This window comes from Panthera onca, chromosome C1 (assembly GCF_046562875.1).
Source record: "Panthera onca isolate mPanOnc1 chromosome C1, mPanOnc1 haplotype 2, whole genome shotgun sequence".
In the NCBI taxonomy this organism is placed as follows: domain Eukaryota; kingdom Metazoa; phylum Chordata; class Mammalia; order Carnivora; family Felidae; genus Panthera; species Panthera onca.
The window spans coordinates 162,213,648-162,231,557 of NC_138346.1; the positions used below are offsets into that span (position 1 = coordinate 162,213,648).

At 35.5% G+C, this 17,910-nt stretch overlaps 1 protein-coding gene across 3 annotated transcripts in view; it reads left to right on the forward strand.

Moving 5' to 3' along the window:
- Positions 1 to 17,910, forward strand: part of NEGR1 (neuronal growth regulator 1) — an 855,325-nt gene that overhangs the window by 500,057 nt on the left and 337,358 nt on the right. For all 3 annotated transcript variants that reach the window (XM_060626826.3, XM_060626825.2, XM_060626824.3), the window contains exon 3: positions 13,494 to 13,619. In XM_060626826.3, the coding sequence (XP_060482809.1) occupies positions 13,494 to 13,619 (126 nt within the window). The remainder of the gene's footprint in view (positions 1 to 13,493; positions 13,620 to 17,910) is intronic.

Here is a 17,910-nt window from a genome sequence, read left to right on the forward strand (position 1 = left end):
GGTGTAGTTTACTTACAATGTCTGTTAATTCAAAGTGAGAGGTGGTAAATGTTGTTTTTTCTTCAGAATGTAGTAATTAATATGAGGGAGAATAACATTTTAATGAGTGTGTTAAGGACTAACTCTCCAAAGAAGCAGCATTTAGAACAGATTAAAACATTCTTATTCAGCACTTTCTGAGCAATTACTATGTACAAGTGTGATCCTATACAGTACTCAGGGATTAATATAAAATCGTTTCCGCATTCATATTACTCTTCCAGAAATATGTAAGAAATAAAGAAATTTTTTTGTGGCTTGAAAGCAAAGAAAGGGTATAATTTTAGTTGTGACCAACTAGTTCAATCAACTATCGCAACCACAGTGATAAATACATAGTCTACAAATGGATCATGATGTTTCCCTGCTCTGTGCCTTCATACATCTGTTGTTCAAATTGGAATGCACTTCTCCATATAGTTACAGCATATTATTCTAAAATTTGTCTTTGCTTCTTCATCACCACTCTTCCATCTCCATCTGGGGTAGGTGAGTTCCCTTTAGATTTACATAATATTTTATGTGCATGTCTCTTATAACTTTATATAATTATATTTTTAATTTACCTATATGTTTGTTTCTTCCCATCAATATATAAGCTACTGAAAAGCAGGAATTCTATTTTATTAAATTTTAAATAACTAGTACCTGTCATAGTTGCTAGTATATAGCAAGTGACAAATAAATATCTTCTAACCAAATGCATAATATATAAATCTGTATATAGAGAGAACTTTTGAGGTTAGCCTTCCTATGATAACATTTGCCCCCTTATTACCATATTCTAGCATTAACAAAGGCATCTAATGATGTTACAGGATACACACACATAAACACGCATATCCAGTTAATATATGCCAACTATATAACATTATACATATATGTATATAGTCATGCATATATGCATACATATAATTTATGTATGTGCATATGCATATATAAGATATTTAATAATTGGTTATATAGTTTTTATATTGTATTCAAAAATAATAAATGAGGGATGCTGGGTAGATCACTTGGTTGAGCATCCGACTCTTGGTTTTGGCTCAGGTCATGTTCCCAAGGTCGTGGGATGGAGTCCCATGTTGGGCTCCATTTTGAGCATGGAGCCTGCTTAACATTCTCTCTCTCATTCCCTCTGCCTCTCTCCCCCACTCATGCTATCTCTCTAAAAAAAAAAATAGTGAAAGAAAGAAAGGCACCAGATTTCAGTATTTTTATATAGATCATCTCTATTACTTTGTTATGACTATTACCTGTGAATACTTTCTGTATAAATGCTCATTAGACTAACACCTAGATACAAGACAATTTGTAACGTTTAATACACTTGATGAAAGTCAACTAATTAAAGAGAGAAAACTTCTATTCAATGCCAAGAAATTATGGGTATTTGAAATTTCCAGAGTTTTGTGATTCATATTTAAATGTAAGTCCCAGAAGCTAGCCCCAGTATAAAACAAGTTCTGGCAAGAGACTGACTTTTTTCCAATGAATAATTTAAAATGCAACTTTTTTCCATGTGAACTATCTTATATCTTGGCAGTAGGCATAGTATTTCAATAATTTATACAATTTTGAATATAATATAGTTAATGCCATAAAAGCAATTTCTTTGATATTGAATTATAAGAGAATGCACTTAGGCCACTGTGACTAATGATCTAGGGGCCAGCAACATGGCAAATTACCTTTTAGCCCAATTTTAGAAAGAATGTGTGCTTGTAACCATAGGATTGTACTGAGATCTCCTGGTTTATATTTGCATACAAACACTTGGTTGTTATATTTCAAAAGCATAAATAAAGCAATATCATACAGAAAAGTAGTTAAAGAAGCATGATGATTTAAAAAATGTAGATGAAAATTATTTTGGTGGGAGTAGAATATTAATAGGAAACATGGTTTTATTATTTGAATTTCTAAATAAAACCTATTCTCAGAATATTTCCTAGGGCAAGACTATAGTCATCCTGCAGATCTAATCATGGTTATTCAATGACAGGTGAGCAACTGCACATTCGTGTGATAACATACAGCTTTTATGAGAAACCAAGCAATGTAATGTGAAAATGGATTCCTTGGGTCTTCTGAGGAAAATGAATAGGCTCAAGGCTTGCCAGGGTGTAAGGCGGAGATAACAAGATTGTAACTCCATAACTGAGCAACACATTGGGCCTGTAGTATACGGTCAGGATTGTGTATGTATATAACTCCAAGGTACTGTTTACTTTCATAGACCATGTAGATTTCTATATCGTGACAATTTTCCAGCATGTGATGACCAAGAGTCTTCAATAAGTGTCAAATATTTCTAATTGCCATTATAGTGCCATTTGAGTTGATGCCAGGAGAAGTCAACAGATATTTTGATGAGTGTATATGGTACGAAAAAAAAAAAAGGAAAAATTCATATCTAAAGATCTGTCAAGGCTGGGCTTCCATTTTCTAAACGGAAATTTTCAGTGATCATTGCCCTCTTCAGACTGGTGCTCCCACCAGGCCCTATCACTCATAATGTAAAGGTGCACATTTTCTTTTGACCTACATCACTCACTTATACTTTAGATATCTTAGTGTTTTTGTTTTTTTTTTTTATTTTTTTTAACGTTTTTTATTTATTTTTGGGACAGAGAGAGACAGAGCATGAACGGGGGAGGGTCAGAGAGAGAGGGAGACACAGAATCGGAAGCAGGCTCCAGGCTCCGATTCATCAGCCCAGAGCCTGAAGCGGGGCTCGAACTCACGGACCGCGAGATCGTGACCTGGCTGAAGTCGGACGCTTAACCGACTGCGCCACCCAGGTGCCCCTAGATATCTTAGTTTTTATTAAAAGTAATCAGGGATTTAATCCTCATGGCAAGTTTTCTCACCTATTTTTGGAGTCTCCATTTTGTTCCATCGTCTATCACAATGCTAATTCCACACTGTCTTTGCTGTAGCTTTATGATAGTAAGTCTTTTTTTTTAATTTTTTTTATTCTTTATTTTTTGAGAGAGAGACAGCAAGACAGAGTGGGAGTGGGGGAAGAACAGTAAGAGAAGGAAACACAGAATCTGAAGTGAGATCCAAGCTCTGAGCTATCAGCACAGAGCCCAATGCGGGGCTTGAACTAACAAACCACAAGATCATGACCTGAGCCGAAGTCGGACATTTAACCGACTGAGCCACCCAGGTGCCCTTATGATAGTACGTCTTAAAGTCAGATAGTGTAAGTCTTCCAACTTTCATTATTTTTTTCAAACCATGCCTGAACTTGGCAATTTTAAACAACTACAATTAAATATTTTACTCATGATACTGTTATTTGAACACAATATTTGGAGTTTTATAAAGATGACTGAAAGAGTTAAGAGCCTAGAAGAGTTAGGGTGCTTCTTAGGCTCCCTTTTTGTTTCTGTTGTCTCAAAACTTCTCCATTTGGGGTCCATGTGTAGGGTCTACATTTGTTCTATCCACCATGGTGGCCCCAAAGCAGTCAGTCTAATTATCTGGCAACTTGGACCTGGAAAAGCAAGTGTTCTTAGACGACAGGGCAGAAAACAAATGGTACTTTATGATCCAGTCTCAGAAGTCACATAGCATTACTTCCTCCCCAAATCTATTATTTGAGGTGGCCAGAAACTTACTTACTCAAATTAATTGTGAAGGTACTACTAAGACCTCATTCATGATGGAAGAAAAAGAATTGGGGCCATGTTATAAAACTGCCATATAAGTCAATTAACAAAAAGGCAGGTGAGTAGGTGGAAAAAGAAAGTGGGGACTGGACATGTAGAACTCTGCCCCATGACAGATCCCATCCCTGGCAACCACAACAAAAAAGTCATTAAATTCTCAGTACATTACTCATAGTAGATGCCCAGCAAATATTAACCTTTGCTGTAGGTATCCTTTTGTTAGACATGTTTCCAATAAGGAAAGAGAACCACAATGTCCATTTTTGAATCCTTCTCCAACTACTTTCTAGCTCAGTTTCTAGAAGATGTGTGACTTAGAGAAGGGAGCACTATTTTCTGCCAAGGCTTAACACAATTCCTTGGTGAGCTTGTTGGACCACATGGAAATCTCTGGGACCTATGTGAAAGTACATGCATAAAAAGTCTGAAATGAAATATATGAAATTATTAATAGTGATTTTCTCTGAATTGTGAGACTGTATTACAATGAATGACTCAAAGCATTGACAGCCATTTGTTTATAACTTACCAAAGGAGGATTTTAGAAGCTTCAGCCTCCTAAGTGATTTTGAGTTTTTCCCCTCATTCTTTATATATTTTTCTACATTTTTTCCAATAGATGTGTACTACCTTCATAATCAGAAAAAAATATTTTATTCAAAGAACGACACCAAAGCACTTCAGAGAAGGAATTATTTTTCTGATTGCACTGAAATGACACATCTCCTCTACACGTACAAAAAACCAGCATAGCAGCCTTTAGATATAAAAATCTGCTAACACATTTGTAAAAATCTCAGCCTAACAAGGAAAACTCATATTGAGCCGGAACAGGCTTACCTCCTGAAATCAGGAGCCAGGTGTTACATTGTAACTCTATGAGTCCAAGGGTAGACATTGGACTTTCCTGTGTTTCAAAAACACTAAAACATGCTTTTAGCTATGGGAAATATTTGCTAAGAAGGCAGCTGGGTTCTAGTATGGCACAGCTGGGCTGTTGCCTCTGGTTTATGTGGAGAATAATTCAGCACAGAGGATGAGGCAAGAAAAGTTCACCCAGGCTGTTCCAGAGGGCATTTGCTGGCACATTTTCAAACAGAACAGTGGAGCTGGACACCAGAATTATGGGAATAGTGACTATACTGAAAGAAGTAACCTACTTTCCTTAAAATTCCTGGAAGGGGTATCATTCGCTCTCTGGGTTGGAATTTTTTAAAGTCCTTAAAGTATACTGCCAAATTGTTTCCAAGGAACAGCTAATTACTTATTCTTAATAAAAGGTTACCATCACTGCAGGTTTAAAGATTTGGACTTGGCTCCTTAAGAATTCTGCTTCTCTAGGTATGGACCCCTACATTAGTGTGCTCTGAGGAATTTCAGTTGTGATGTTCTCCCTATGTGTTCTGTAACCGTCCTCTACTGGGGGAAGGGTGAATTAAGCAGGCATTGTAGATTCCCTGTGATATACAACACTGCTGTAAGTGTGCTCCAGCCTTCCCGCTGCTGCTGCCTGAGGGGGTAGCTGCTATTATGGTCCTGATTTTAAGCAGTATTTTATATCTTTGAACCATCCAAGTAAGTGAAGCTGAAGCTCGCCTGAGGTACAGCAGGGATTTGAACTCTGGTGTATAAACACTCATGTGTGGAGGCCAGCTATTGATCCTCTAGCCAAAATGAAGCAAAAATAAAACCTTTACAGTCCAAAATATTGAAACTCTTGTATAACAATGTGGTATTATTTGCCTTCACAATGTTTATATAGCAGGTGAGAAAGTTGCCATCAATCCACAATTTAAAAATTGTTAAATAAATGTTAAGCTACTAAAACCTAACCTTTCTAAATCAGTACCCTTTATTCTTTTTATCACATTTTAATCCTCATGTGTGCTAAGCCTTCGTAATATAACCTATATACATGTAAGAAATATATATTTGTTTTGCCATGGGAAACCTATTTAGCAAATACACCATTCTTCAATGAGAAAATCCATCTTAAAATTTAGAGATTACTTGCCTCTTTCTCTCATCCCTCTGATGCACACCCCATGCATTTGGCAGTCAAAATAAGATGGAGAAAATGGGAAGAGAAATAAGATGGAGAAAATGGGAAGAGAAAGAGAAGCTATTTCCACTTTGATTTTTCAATAACTCCATGTCCTATGAGGTTTGTTCCTTTCACATGTTCATTTTCTTCTCTCCATTGTGGATTGTCTTGCTCACTGCTATGCAGAACCAATTCTGGATTTTCTCAAAAGAAAATTACACAGTGTGGAAGAGTTTCCCATAGCATCTTTCTACCTTTGCTATGGTGCCCTCACTACACCCACCTTGCTGCTGTCAGGAAGTTTGAAAATAAATGCAAGCTATTAAGGAATCATCTCTTCTAGGGGCAGTTACATTTTAATTTTAGGCCCTTGAAGGCAAATAACTACTCTAAGGATCTGGAAGAAGGCCTATATAATTACAATGGAGACTTTAAATGTAGGTGAGAATAGTTCATGGAGAGATCTTTCTGTTTTCCCATAAAGCAGATAGATTTTGGAGCTCACTCTACACCTTTTGGTCTAGAATCTCCTGAACTAGCTCTCACCACCCCAAGATTGTAAAACACTCATCAGATTATCTTAATGATTAACTGGGTGCAGGAAACTAATGTTTTTAACCCACAAAGTCCACTCAAATGCCATCTGTTTCATAAAGCTTTGTCTAATATCAGTACCCCCTCCAATTCTGACTCCATAGGTAGAGTTAGATTTACTACTCGGGGTTCCCAAAACAACTTATATTACAAAATCCACTTTGTAGGATTTATGATTCCATATTATAGTTAATAGTGTTAGGTTTTTCTAACTCTTTAGACATAGACTTTAAGATTAGTCTCCCTAATCAAGTTGGTGCTCAGTAAATGTGGAATGGATGGATGGATGAATGGCTTAACGTAGGTCTCTGCCAATTTTGCTATTTTATATAGTGACCTCCTGAAGGGCAAAGCCAGTTGAGAAAAACGTGGACATAGGTTTTCTAGAAAAGGAAAAACACTAAGCTAAGCAAAATGATTCAAAGTTTGAACCAAATTCTGAAAGATACATCTTTTCTCAGACATATTCTTTGCCCCCCAAAGTAGTACTGGCATATTCCATCCGTAGGTATTCACAAATCTGGCAAGTTTGCATTTACAAGTCACACTTGGGTTATTTTTTCCTCCTATCACTATCTGAGTGATGGGATGAGGGGAGAAGCCATAGAAATCTCTGAAATGTCATAAACTATAAAAAGTCAGCTATAGCCTATGAGCCGGAGAAAACAATGTTGCTAGTTAGATGCAAGCCAGGAAACCATCAGGCACCCACAAGCAAACCAATTTAGAGGAAAAAAATCCTGAAACAATTTCTTCTTCTCTCAGTTTGAGAACAGCACCTTTTCCAGGAGGTTTGTTATGTAACGTAGCTCTGCTTTCACTTTCTGGGGGCTGGCCAAGACTGAAAAGGGAAGTGCCAGCCTAGGGAAAGGAAGACTGTTCTTTTGATGCTGCCAGCCATTACCAGAGATGGGAGTGCAAAAAAGCGCCAATTCTCTGAAGATTTATAGTTATGTCTAGCTTGTTGATTCAAGCGGTTTGGAAAATCTTCAGAGATATAGCTTATTCGAACTAACTTAGACTCCGAATCTATGGAGAAGGGAAAAAAAGGCAGAAATAATATGTATACACTCTTAGGGTCAAATCCTTTTGACCCCAAATTTACATAGCTTTTTAAGTAAAACAAACAAACAAACAAACAAACAAAACAACTCTAATCAGCATATACAGTACTAAGATGTGACAGCCTATTCTGTTGGGTATAAATGTATATGATTATTGCCATATCATACACATTTTGCCTGGCATAAACTATGGTAGGCAGTGACATAGGAAAATACTGTGTTTTTAAAAGAATATTGAATCCCCCAAATTGGAGAATCCTTGAAAAAAGTCACAGAGGACTCTTGACACTATAATTATATTTTCACTATATTCTCACATATTTATATTACATCATTCTCACAGTGGTATAAAATTCTATGGGAAATATTCATTACAAAGTCAAAGAAATATTAGCTCAACCATAAAAGAACAAGGAAACAAATATTTGTTGAATATTTTCCATGTGTCAGGACCTTTTCTAGGTGTTGGTGATAGGCTGTTGCATAAACTAGATTCCTACCCAAGGTCTTTACTTCTGTTCTATGAGAAGAAGAGGTAATTAACAATGAAGTAAATATCAATGATACTGACAGATATAAGAGATGCTATAACAAAGAAACGATAAGAGGAGTGAGGAAGGACAGAGGGTTGTGGGTACAAGCTGTTATTTCAATAAGACACATGCCCAGAAAAATCTATCTGGCTTTAAGATGATCAAAGCCATCAGTGATACAATGGTTTAAGGTAAAATTCTAACCCTTTAACATTCACTCTGAAATTTTCACTCAGTGTTTCTTCTTTGTAGGAAGTTTTGTGGGTGGAAGAAGTCACTGTGAAGAAAGTTAAGTCAAGCAAGACACCAGAGACATAGAATAACTTTTATTTTTATTTACTGTTTGGCCTAGTGAACATATTTGTAGAACAGATCTGGTGACCGTGTGCATAATCCAAATAGATATATGGAAGCTTTTAAATGATTTTAGGAATAGCTTCAGAGAATGATGTGAAGAGTGCACTTGCCTATAAAACACTGCTGTGATTTTTACACCCTGAGGAAACAAGTGGGTTTTATGCCAAGAATATTGTGGTTATGGTAAATACTGAACTGATGTTTCCTTCAATAATCTGTGAATGTTTGGGGCCAGATTAAGTACATACTTCATCCATTTTTTTTTTATCCCTGTAAATTCAAAGACTTCCACATGGATTTGTATGTGCTGTGGTCTTTCATTGACTCTCAGAACTTAAGAACTTGATGGGCCATTTAATTGATTCTAGTGAGCCAACACAACTTTCCCAATCCAAATAGTCACTGTCTTGCACTTACAGTTAAGATAATCATCAAATATATCATCTAAGGTTTTCAGTGTTATGTGTGACCCAGCCTCACATCTCACAGAACTTGGTATGGGTGTGAACTCTGTTGTGTTTATTATTTCTCAATATCATCTGCACATTTAATATGATAAAACACTGGGCTCATATGATTCAAATGATTCATATGAATCATAGTCTCATAGTCATCCTTTTTATTGGTTATGTTCCAGACTACAAGATGGATTCTTAGAAGAAATTGAAGTTAACTCTGTGAAGGCTGCTCATTAAACAAACAAGTGAAAGACTTATTTTATTTATATGTAGATAAAAATGGGTGTACTTTAAAAACAAAAAACAGATGAAGCCACTCACAAACTCAGTTGCACATGATGATGCAAATGGTGCAGGATAATCCCAAATGGCTGGCCCTGTAGAAATCATTAGTTTTTGGTTTGGATATATATTCTACAATTTTCCTTACTGATACTGCTCCATACCCTGCCTGAGGACACTGTGATAGATGGCTGAACTGAGAGAAGGCAGTCGGGGCAGGTCAGACTGCACATTTTTTAGTGAAAGTGAAACTAAACAAATTTAAATTACCTTTAGTAAATTGAAGTCAAGAGATTCACCTAAATATGCATTATCCCCTCACCACGGTGAGGTGAATAGGAGTTGAGGACGCAGTACTAGGTAGTAGTTGAATTTGAGGCCTGCAAGTAATTAAAGGCAAAGCAGATGATCAATTTGAGGATCCAAGAGTTACTCCCTTAAATGTATATGGAATTCAAAAAACACTCCATCCTAACACAATCTTCCAACCTCTGTTGTTTAGAAAGTTTCCAACGTTCTTCAATTCTGTAACTGGTGACATAGAACAATTAATTATGAACACAGTTGCAAAGTCATAAGAATCCCCAATAAGGGTCCCCTTAGGAGAGAGATATTCTGTGATTCAGTATGAAATCTAGAACTTCATTGTTTTACTTATGGTATCGTGATGATGATAACAGTGATGATAATGTTATAATAATTTCTTCCTATGAATTAAACAAGTTTACATTTAGATGACTAATTTATTCCTTTATTATTCTGCTCTAGGTCATAAACATGTGCACAGCAACTCAAAATGTTACTAAAATCTGTACTTACTTAGTGATTTAAAAATTGTTGAATTGATTGAACACTTATGCACCTTTTCAGACAAATGATTTTTCAGCTCAATTTCTAAATGAAAAGAGTTTGAGAGAGTTTAAGATAAGGCATATGGAAAAGGAACATACACCTAGAATAGTAAGATATTTTAACTCTCCTCATTGTTCTGTTTTTCTATGCAAGTGCATAGTATTTTGGAAATACTATAGACATGCTGCTTTGTCACTCACAGAGCTCAACAGAGTCCTCCCGACCTGTGTGCATGCATGATTTATACCCAAACTATAACCCAGGGACACCCATCAGAACTGAATGATCTTAAGATGCCTGAGGCATTACCATTCTTCCCTGCTCTTGTTACCCAAAGTAAAAGCATCTTTTTTTCTCTTCTATTTTCTCCTAGCATGATGCTGCCTCAGATCATCCCAAGTCCTTTCCCAGTACCATACCTTATTCTAGATGCAGAGCTAACAATACCTCTATTTCTGTTGTCCTACATTGAGGCTATTAATAGTTTTTCTCTATTATAAATAGTACCACACTGAATAACTTGGTGCATAAACTATCCTACATGGTTCTCTTTAAAGGAAACCAACATAAAACTAATGTCTGCTGATTTGGTCGCACAAGGCATACCTATTAGACGTGTGTTCCTCATGTAAAATGGGAAAGGAAAACATGGAAAATATTTGTCTTCTCTTCATTACTTACCTAATTGCCTCCTTCTTTTAATTTTAAGTTCCTTGAGGGCAAGGATTATGCCTTGAAAATTTTGCATTTCCTGTGAGTCCAGAATTATTCCCTCCACAATACTCAGTAAAAGTTTGCAGTCTTGAACTGAATATAAAATGGCTTTGAACAGGCAGCAAAGCAACACCTGTTTTTGCCTCCACGAGCTACAGTGCATGTGAAGGATTTCATTGGCCCTCTTTACACACAGCATCTGCTGCCAACAGGTGATGCATTCTAGGGAGAAGAGCCTTGCCAGAGGGATTTTCCTTTACTAACATCCTCTTTCCAGATGTTTCTTCCCTGTAACATATCCTGACTTATGAGGCCCCGGGAGGCAATTGCCATCACTGAGATGACATGTCACACCTGGAATTCAACACTCTTCCCCACCACACAATTTCCCAAAGTTAAATGTCAAATCTAAGTTTATTGCTAAGGGACTTAGTTGTTTCTCTGTGAAGCCAAATAGTGTGCTTAATATTAGTTTACCACTCATGTTTACCACTTTAAATATAGGTAGACATGTAAAGAGTAAACTAACTATTTTAATATCAGATAGAATTGACAAAATAATATACAGGATAGAATTCATGGTCTTGTGGCATTCCATCATTTTTCTTAAATATACATACCTTTGCCCAAAATTGAGTCAGTTATATGTTTGGAATACATCAATAAACTTGACTGATCTCTATGTACTGTCTCCTGTATGAAGGAGGAAAGTACTATATAACTTTTGTTTAAATAGTGGCCATTTGCGTGTATGTAATTTGTGTATTTATATATGTACATATGTACACACGTATTTCATAGTTTACTATTTCAAACCTGCACCTACATCCGTATATCCAGATGATCGTTTTGTTTAATTTAAGTTGATTCTTATTAGCTCTCCTATTCACCAATGAGTCATGAACACTTTTTTCTACTTTCCTCCAAGGGTATCTTAATGTCTTTTATTTCTGTTCTGTTTCAGTTAAGCTAAAAAGAGTCTTCGGTTTGGAATGATTCTTATTTTTTTTATTTTTATTTTTGCCTGGGAAAACTCACTGAAGAGCTTAATGATAATTTGTTTTAAATGCCAATTAAAGAATGTCATTTAGAAACAGTTACAATGGTATATTAGTTAGGAATAAGCTTTTTCCTAAATCTTAGCTACAGTTATATATAATCAAATACTTTATATTTATAATCAAATCATTCTAGGGGTTCTTTGGTAATGGAATATTGGTTTTATTAAAAAAATCTAAGATGATATTCAAAGTATAGATAATTTAATTTATCCCTGTGACAAATTTTAATTACCTTTTTTAAAATAGCTGTGAAACATATCTTTTGCATAAAGAAAGCCTAAGAATGGAACAATTAAAAGAATTCCAGTAAAAGGGTTATTTGTCTAAAAATTATGAAGACATCTAATTGCCAATTTTTGGTTTTTACCTGGAACTTCAACATACTATAATTTGTGTAGAGTAAACTAAAACTTATGGCACAAGCTGGTCCTACACACTGCCAAAGTGATGAGTTGGTGAAAGCACAGGAAAAGGGCAGTACTGAAATGAAATTCAAAAACCACATATGTGTCCTAGGGCATTTAATAATGATAGCTAATACTGATGCCAGGTGCTTTAGTAAGTTCTTTAAAATACAGTGGCTTATTTAATCCTCACAGCAGCTATATGGGTTTCATCTTTCACATGAAGACACTGAGGCTGAGATACAGATGTAAATTGCCCTGGATAACACAGCTGGTAGAGAACCCAGGATTCGTATCCATGGCATTTGAGGATGAAGTGAGAGACCATCTGATATTTGAAAGGATATGGACAGTTTAATTGGAAGTTCATTTAGGGATTTTCCTATCCAGCATTCCCAAAGTATATTCCATGGTCACCGGTTTTTTCAAATGCTCTTGGATAAAAGCATACATAGTCTAGTACATGAGGGGGAAAAAAAAAAAGAACATACAAACAAATACAATAAGAACTTTTCCCCTTCATTCTTGGAGATTTACAGTAAGCATAACAAAGGTTCTAAGAAATCCCAGGGTGAAGAGATCTGTTTTAACCAGCGGTTCCCAGCCTTCACTGACAAGAAGACACTTTTCAAGCCCTTAGAAATGGAGCCCCTTCAAATATAAATGGTTAGTAAGTCCACCCCTACTAATTGGCAGATTGAAAATTCAGGTCCCAAATGCTTTTGTAACCCTGAAATCTCTTTTTTTTAAATGTTTATTTATTTTGAGAGAAAGAGAGAGTGCAGGTGGGCACTCACTTGCGCACAAGCAGGGCAGGGGCAGAGAGAGAGAGAGACAGGGAGAGAGAACATCCCAAGTTCCACACTGACAACGCAGGACTCAGTCCCACGAACCATGAGATCATTACCTGAGTCAGATCTGACAAGAGTCAGATGCTCAACCGACTGAGCCACCCAAGCACCCCTTACCTCCTAATCCTATATATGTTTTACCTCACTTAGCTTTTAAGAGAGCAACTGTTCTGCTATTTTAAGTTTCTTCCAAATTTCCATTCTTATTTAATCATCTCATCAAGAAAGCCATCATTATAGTGGAGATACATAGGTGGAACAGATAGATTGGCTATATGGCAGTGTCTAATACAAGTATGCACAATAAAATTTTAATTGAAGTAAAATTCAAACTTTTTTGTTATTAATTCATTTATGCTGAAGTATTCAATATCTAAAAATTGGCGAACAAATAAAACCAGCCAACAAACAGAAAACTCTAGGAGAGTCCTAACAATCCAGAGAATCTCTATTTTGAGTGGTGAACATGGGCTGTAAGTATAATATCATGGAGTTGATCATGTTTAGTTCAATAGAATTTTACTGTATTTTGCTGACCACTGAATGTTTTGTCATTTCAGTTCCTCCGAAGATATATGACATCTCAAGCGATATGACCATCAATGAAGGAACCAATGTCACCCTTACTTGTTTGGCCACTGGGAAACCAGAGCCTTCCATTTCTTGGCGGCACATCTCACCATCAGGTAAAGCAGAAATATATCAGTGTTGTTTGAACCATTGCTCATTATTATTCTGTAACCTCGACGTTCAGAACCTAAGAGTCAACTTATATTTTTTACATATTTTTTGTGAGATAAACAGGATACGTATTTTTATACTGAATCTTTATGGCTAAAGGCACTGTAGTTCACAGAAGTTAAATGAACGGTTTCTGTCAGAGCCCAGATTAGAATCTATGTCTCTTGGTTCTTAGTCAAGGTTATTTTCATTTTAGTGTACTGGATAATCACAAATCAATAGACATAAAGCTCAAATGGAAATATCACAAGAGAAATATCTTCATTTAAATGTGTAAGGCTTTTATTCAGTCGTCATTCACATGTTAATAGGCCAGCGTGAACTGCTAAGGTAATCAAGAGAGAATGAAATTATACAAATTATGAGGTTGCTGGGTCTAATTTCAAAATGCAGTTCAGAATCAAGGATTTGGCATTTAGAATTAAATTTTAACTGATAAGGGATCTGAAAGCCCAAGACTTTAAGTAACTTGTACAAGACCACAGAGCTAGGTGAAATTAAGGGATGTAACATTTTGTATGGGTTTCGGGTGCTTCTGCTACAGTGCACGTTCTCCTAAAGACATTAAGTCAACTTTAGGAAGTTGGGTATAATCATCATCAAAACAAGGCTGTTTCCACAGCCACTCTTCACAGCATTACCAATTTGTGTAAAGATTAAATATTTGAACTACATAGCTTTGAGTTGTTCCCTGGAAATAACAGTGGTACTTTTAATGGGTAGGATCCCACCACATACTCGATAAGTGAAATCTGATTTTATTCGTCTTATAGTTTTGGTGGAAATAGCTCTAACAAGGCTAGTGTGATGAAACTGCTTTTAAAGAAATCAGAAAATCACCCTTCAGGTAGGTGTAGAAAGAGTACAATGGCCACATCCATTTTATCTGCTAATGCTGTCCTTAGTATCACTTGTCCTTAAGTGTCTTTGAGTTTCCTCATTTATGCAGTCGGTCTAATGAGACTTACATCATATGCTAAGTATTAGCATGAATGTGAGAAAAAAATCAATAGAACAGCAGTATATACTTATATAATATGCATTATGGCCCCTATATTATTTCTGAAGCAGGAGTGTGCTCTTGACTGCCAATACTTCACTCCTTAGAGCAGCTACAGAATCATAAAACTGGTATATGAGCACTGAATTAGTGGCAGGACTCTCTATGGGGTCTAAGTGAGACAAACCGAGGGCAAGCAGTTAGGATACAAATACTTTTATCTCACGGTTCTCATCCACATAAGTTCAGCCAATTGTATTGCAAATCTCATAGCCTCAGTTTCCTTCAGCTAGTTTTCTACTTTCCAAAAATCAAATGATAAAAATGCCTAACTATTGTGAGACTTAAAAAAGATAATAAGCATAAATGTGCTTTAAAAAGTATAAGGTGATATGCAAATGTATGGCTGATTCTTAATCATCTTTCCGGGGATTTAAATCTGATATGGCAATATAATTTTTGTAAGAATGAAGCACATAATCTTCATCTTCATATAATTTAAGATTAATATTTTGGACTGAACTCTCCTGCTTTGCAGTGCTTGTTATTATGCATATTCTTCTTTTTAAGTGCTTAGATACATTTTGGTTTAATTAAATAGCGTGAATGTTGGTTAGTGAAGTTATTAGAATAATGATAACGGATAACATCATGAAGCTGAAAGAAGACAGATTGGGTTTATAAGTTAAACTGCGCATGGATTTATTTTTCTGATCCTGCCATACAGAGCAAATGAGTAAAATTAGCATAAATATTAACTATTCTCCAATGAATAGCTAGACATGGGCGATATATTTATAAATGCTTCCAATAATTTCAAATTATAATTTATTAATGATCTGTATTCAAATGCACAGCACTGTAGAGTTTCTGCTTTAAGTAACATGTCTTATAATTCTATTAAATTTCTCCAACTTACATACTTATATTTAAAGCAAAATCATAAACTCCATTGATCTGTCTATATTTTACCTAAGAAATATCAACATTTTGTATGCTCTCTTCTTTTGGTATATCACAAAAGAAAATGTATCTAAAAATAGTGGTCACCACAGGAACAGATAACAGATACAGATACACTCCCTGTCTGTACTAGAAATAATGGCTGGTTTTTGCACATGTGTAATTTGTTTAGATTTTTTTTTAACCAGTATTTTTGTTAATTCTTGCTGATTTGTTCATGGTCTATATCAGTTTTACAAATGAACTAAAAAAATGGTCACAGGATGATAGCTCCACAGAGCTTCTCCCTAATCCCCACCACCACCCCCCACAAAAATTAGGTTGTGGGTTCAAACATATCACAAACATTGCCTTAACTAACTGGAGGTGTCATTCTACTTGTTACTTCAAACAACACATTGTACCTTTCACAAAAAACATCGTTCTTGAGAAGTTTCTGTATATATGAGCTTCCTTAGAGTTTATGTATGTTGATGATTTCTTTCTTTCTATATTTTCTATTCTATATCTAAAAATTAATTTCAAATTCATGTAAAAATTGTTACAGAAATAATACAAACTATGCCCTACATCCTTTACTTGATTTCATCCATCATTTTTCCCATTTGCTTCAACATTTGCTGTGTGTAGAGTATATGAAAATTTATATATTTTTTCATTGAATCATTTGAAAACAATCTGCATACATCATGGCCTTTTCTTCCTAGTTATGTCAGTGTGTGTTTCTGAAGACTAAGGGCATTCTTTTATGTAACCACAATGCTGTTTTCAACTTATGTGCATTTAACATTGGTATCATACTTTTGTCCCATTGTTATTCATATTCCAATTTTGTCAATTGATGGAATAACGTTCTGTATAGATTTTTTTTCCCTCTAAGTACGAAATCCAAGTATCTTATTTTGTTGTCACATCCCTTCAGTCCTCTTTATTCTGGGGTCTAATTCCTAATGGCATTACCAAACATTGACATTTTTCAGCACTGAATGTGCCATCCCCTTCTTTTTTAACAGGATGTGTTCTCACTTGGGGTTTGACTCATGCTTCCTCATGATTAGGTTCTAGTCATGCCCATCTGGGACGAAACAAGTGAAGTTGTGGCCTTCTCAGGGAATGATATCCACAGGCGCAGGATATCCATCTGTCCCTCATTTGTGATGTAATTTTGATTACCTAATCAAGGTGTCTGATTTCTGCATTGCATAGTTCTCTCTCTCTCTCTCTCTCTCTCTCTCTCTTCTTTTCGCCATGCTACCACTAAGCAGTATTGGAGAGATTTTAAACTCTTAAGATGCAAATGTCTGTTGCTTGTTAACCTTCCCCTTAGATTTTGCATTACCAGTGATTCTTTTGTGAACTAATCTTTACTCTGATGATTACAAAATGATGATTTTTCTAGCTTGAGCAATCCTACTTTTACCAGTCAGCGCTTGGCATTCCACTGCAATCATTAACCTGACTTCCCCTATTTCTTACTTATTTATTACTTTATCTATTTATCATGGCGGAGGCTCATGGATTCCCAACTTTTTTAAACTTTTTATGTTTCATTACTGTCTTTGGTTATTTTGATTCTCCAATTGTCCCTTATTTGGTGAGTAGAAGTCACTTCATTCTGATTCCCGTGTCCTTTTGATGTGTTACCATCATTTTTTTTTTCAACACTTTGATGCTTTCTGGCATGGCAAAATATGCCAGGTTCATCTTGTATTTTAATTGCCCTATCTGTGGAATCAGAGATTTTACATTACTTCAAACAGTTGGATACAGTATACTTGGGGTTATAATAATTAAACATTGGCTTCAAATATATAACCCTGTTCACCTGTTTTATAGTAAAATTATTAGAAACTCAGACATCTAGACTATTTTCTATGATACTCTATTAACCAAAAGAACTTAAATAACTTTAGTGCAAAAAATTAACCATATTTTGTTTGGTTTTATCTAACAATCCTGGGATAGGGCCTGGAATGTAGTGTGCATACAAAAGGTGATTACAGAATTAATGGTAAAAAGTATTTATGTCAAGCAGAACATAAGGAGGCAATTAATTGTTCGATCATGAGAAACTTAGAAACTTCATGCATCTTTATTTACAAGTGATACTACTGCTTTAACTAATCTATGACTAACTTCTTATATACTTAGACATTTTCAAGGTTTTCTCAAAATTTGTAATCTAAGGTAATTCAATTTCATGTAATTTAAAGGGTAAGGTAAGGTAATTTAATATAATTCCTAAGGGAATTCTAATAATGAAGTTTCCTACC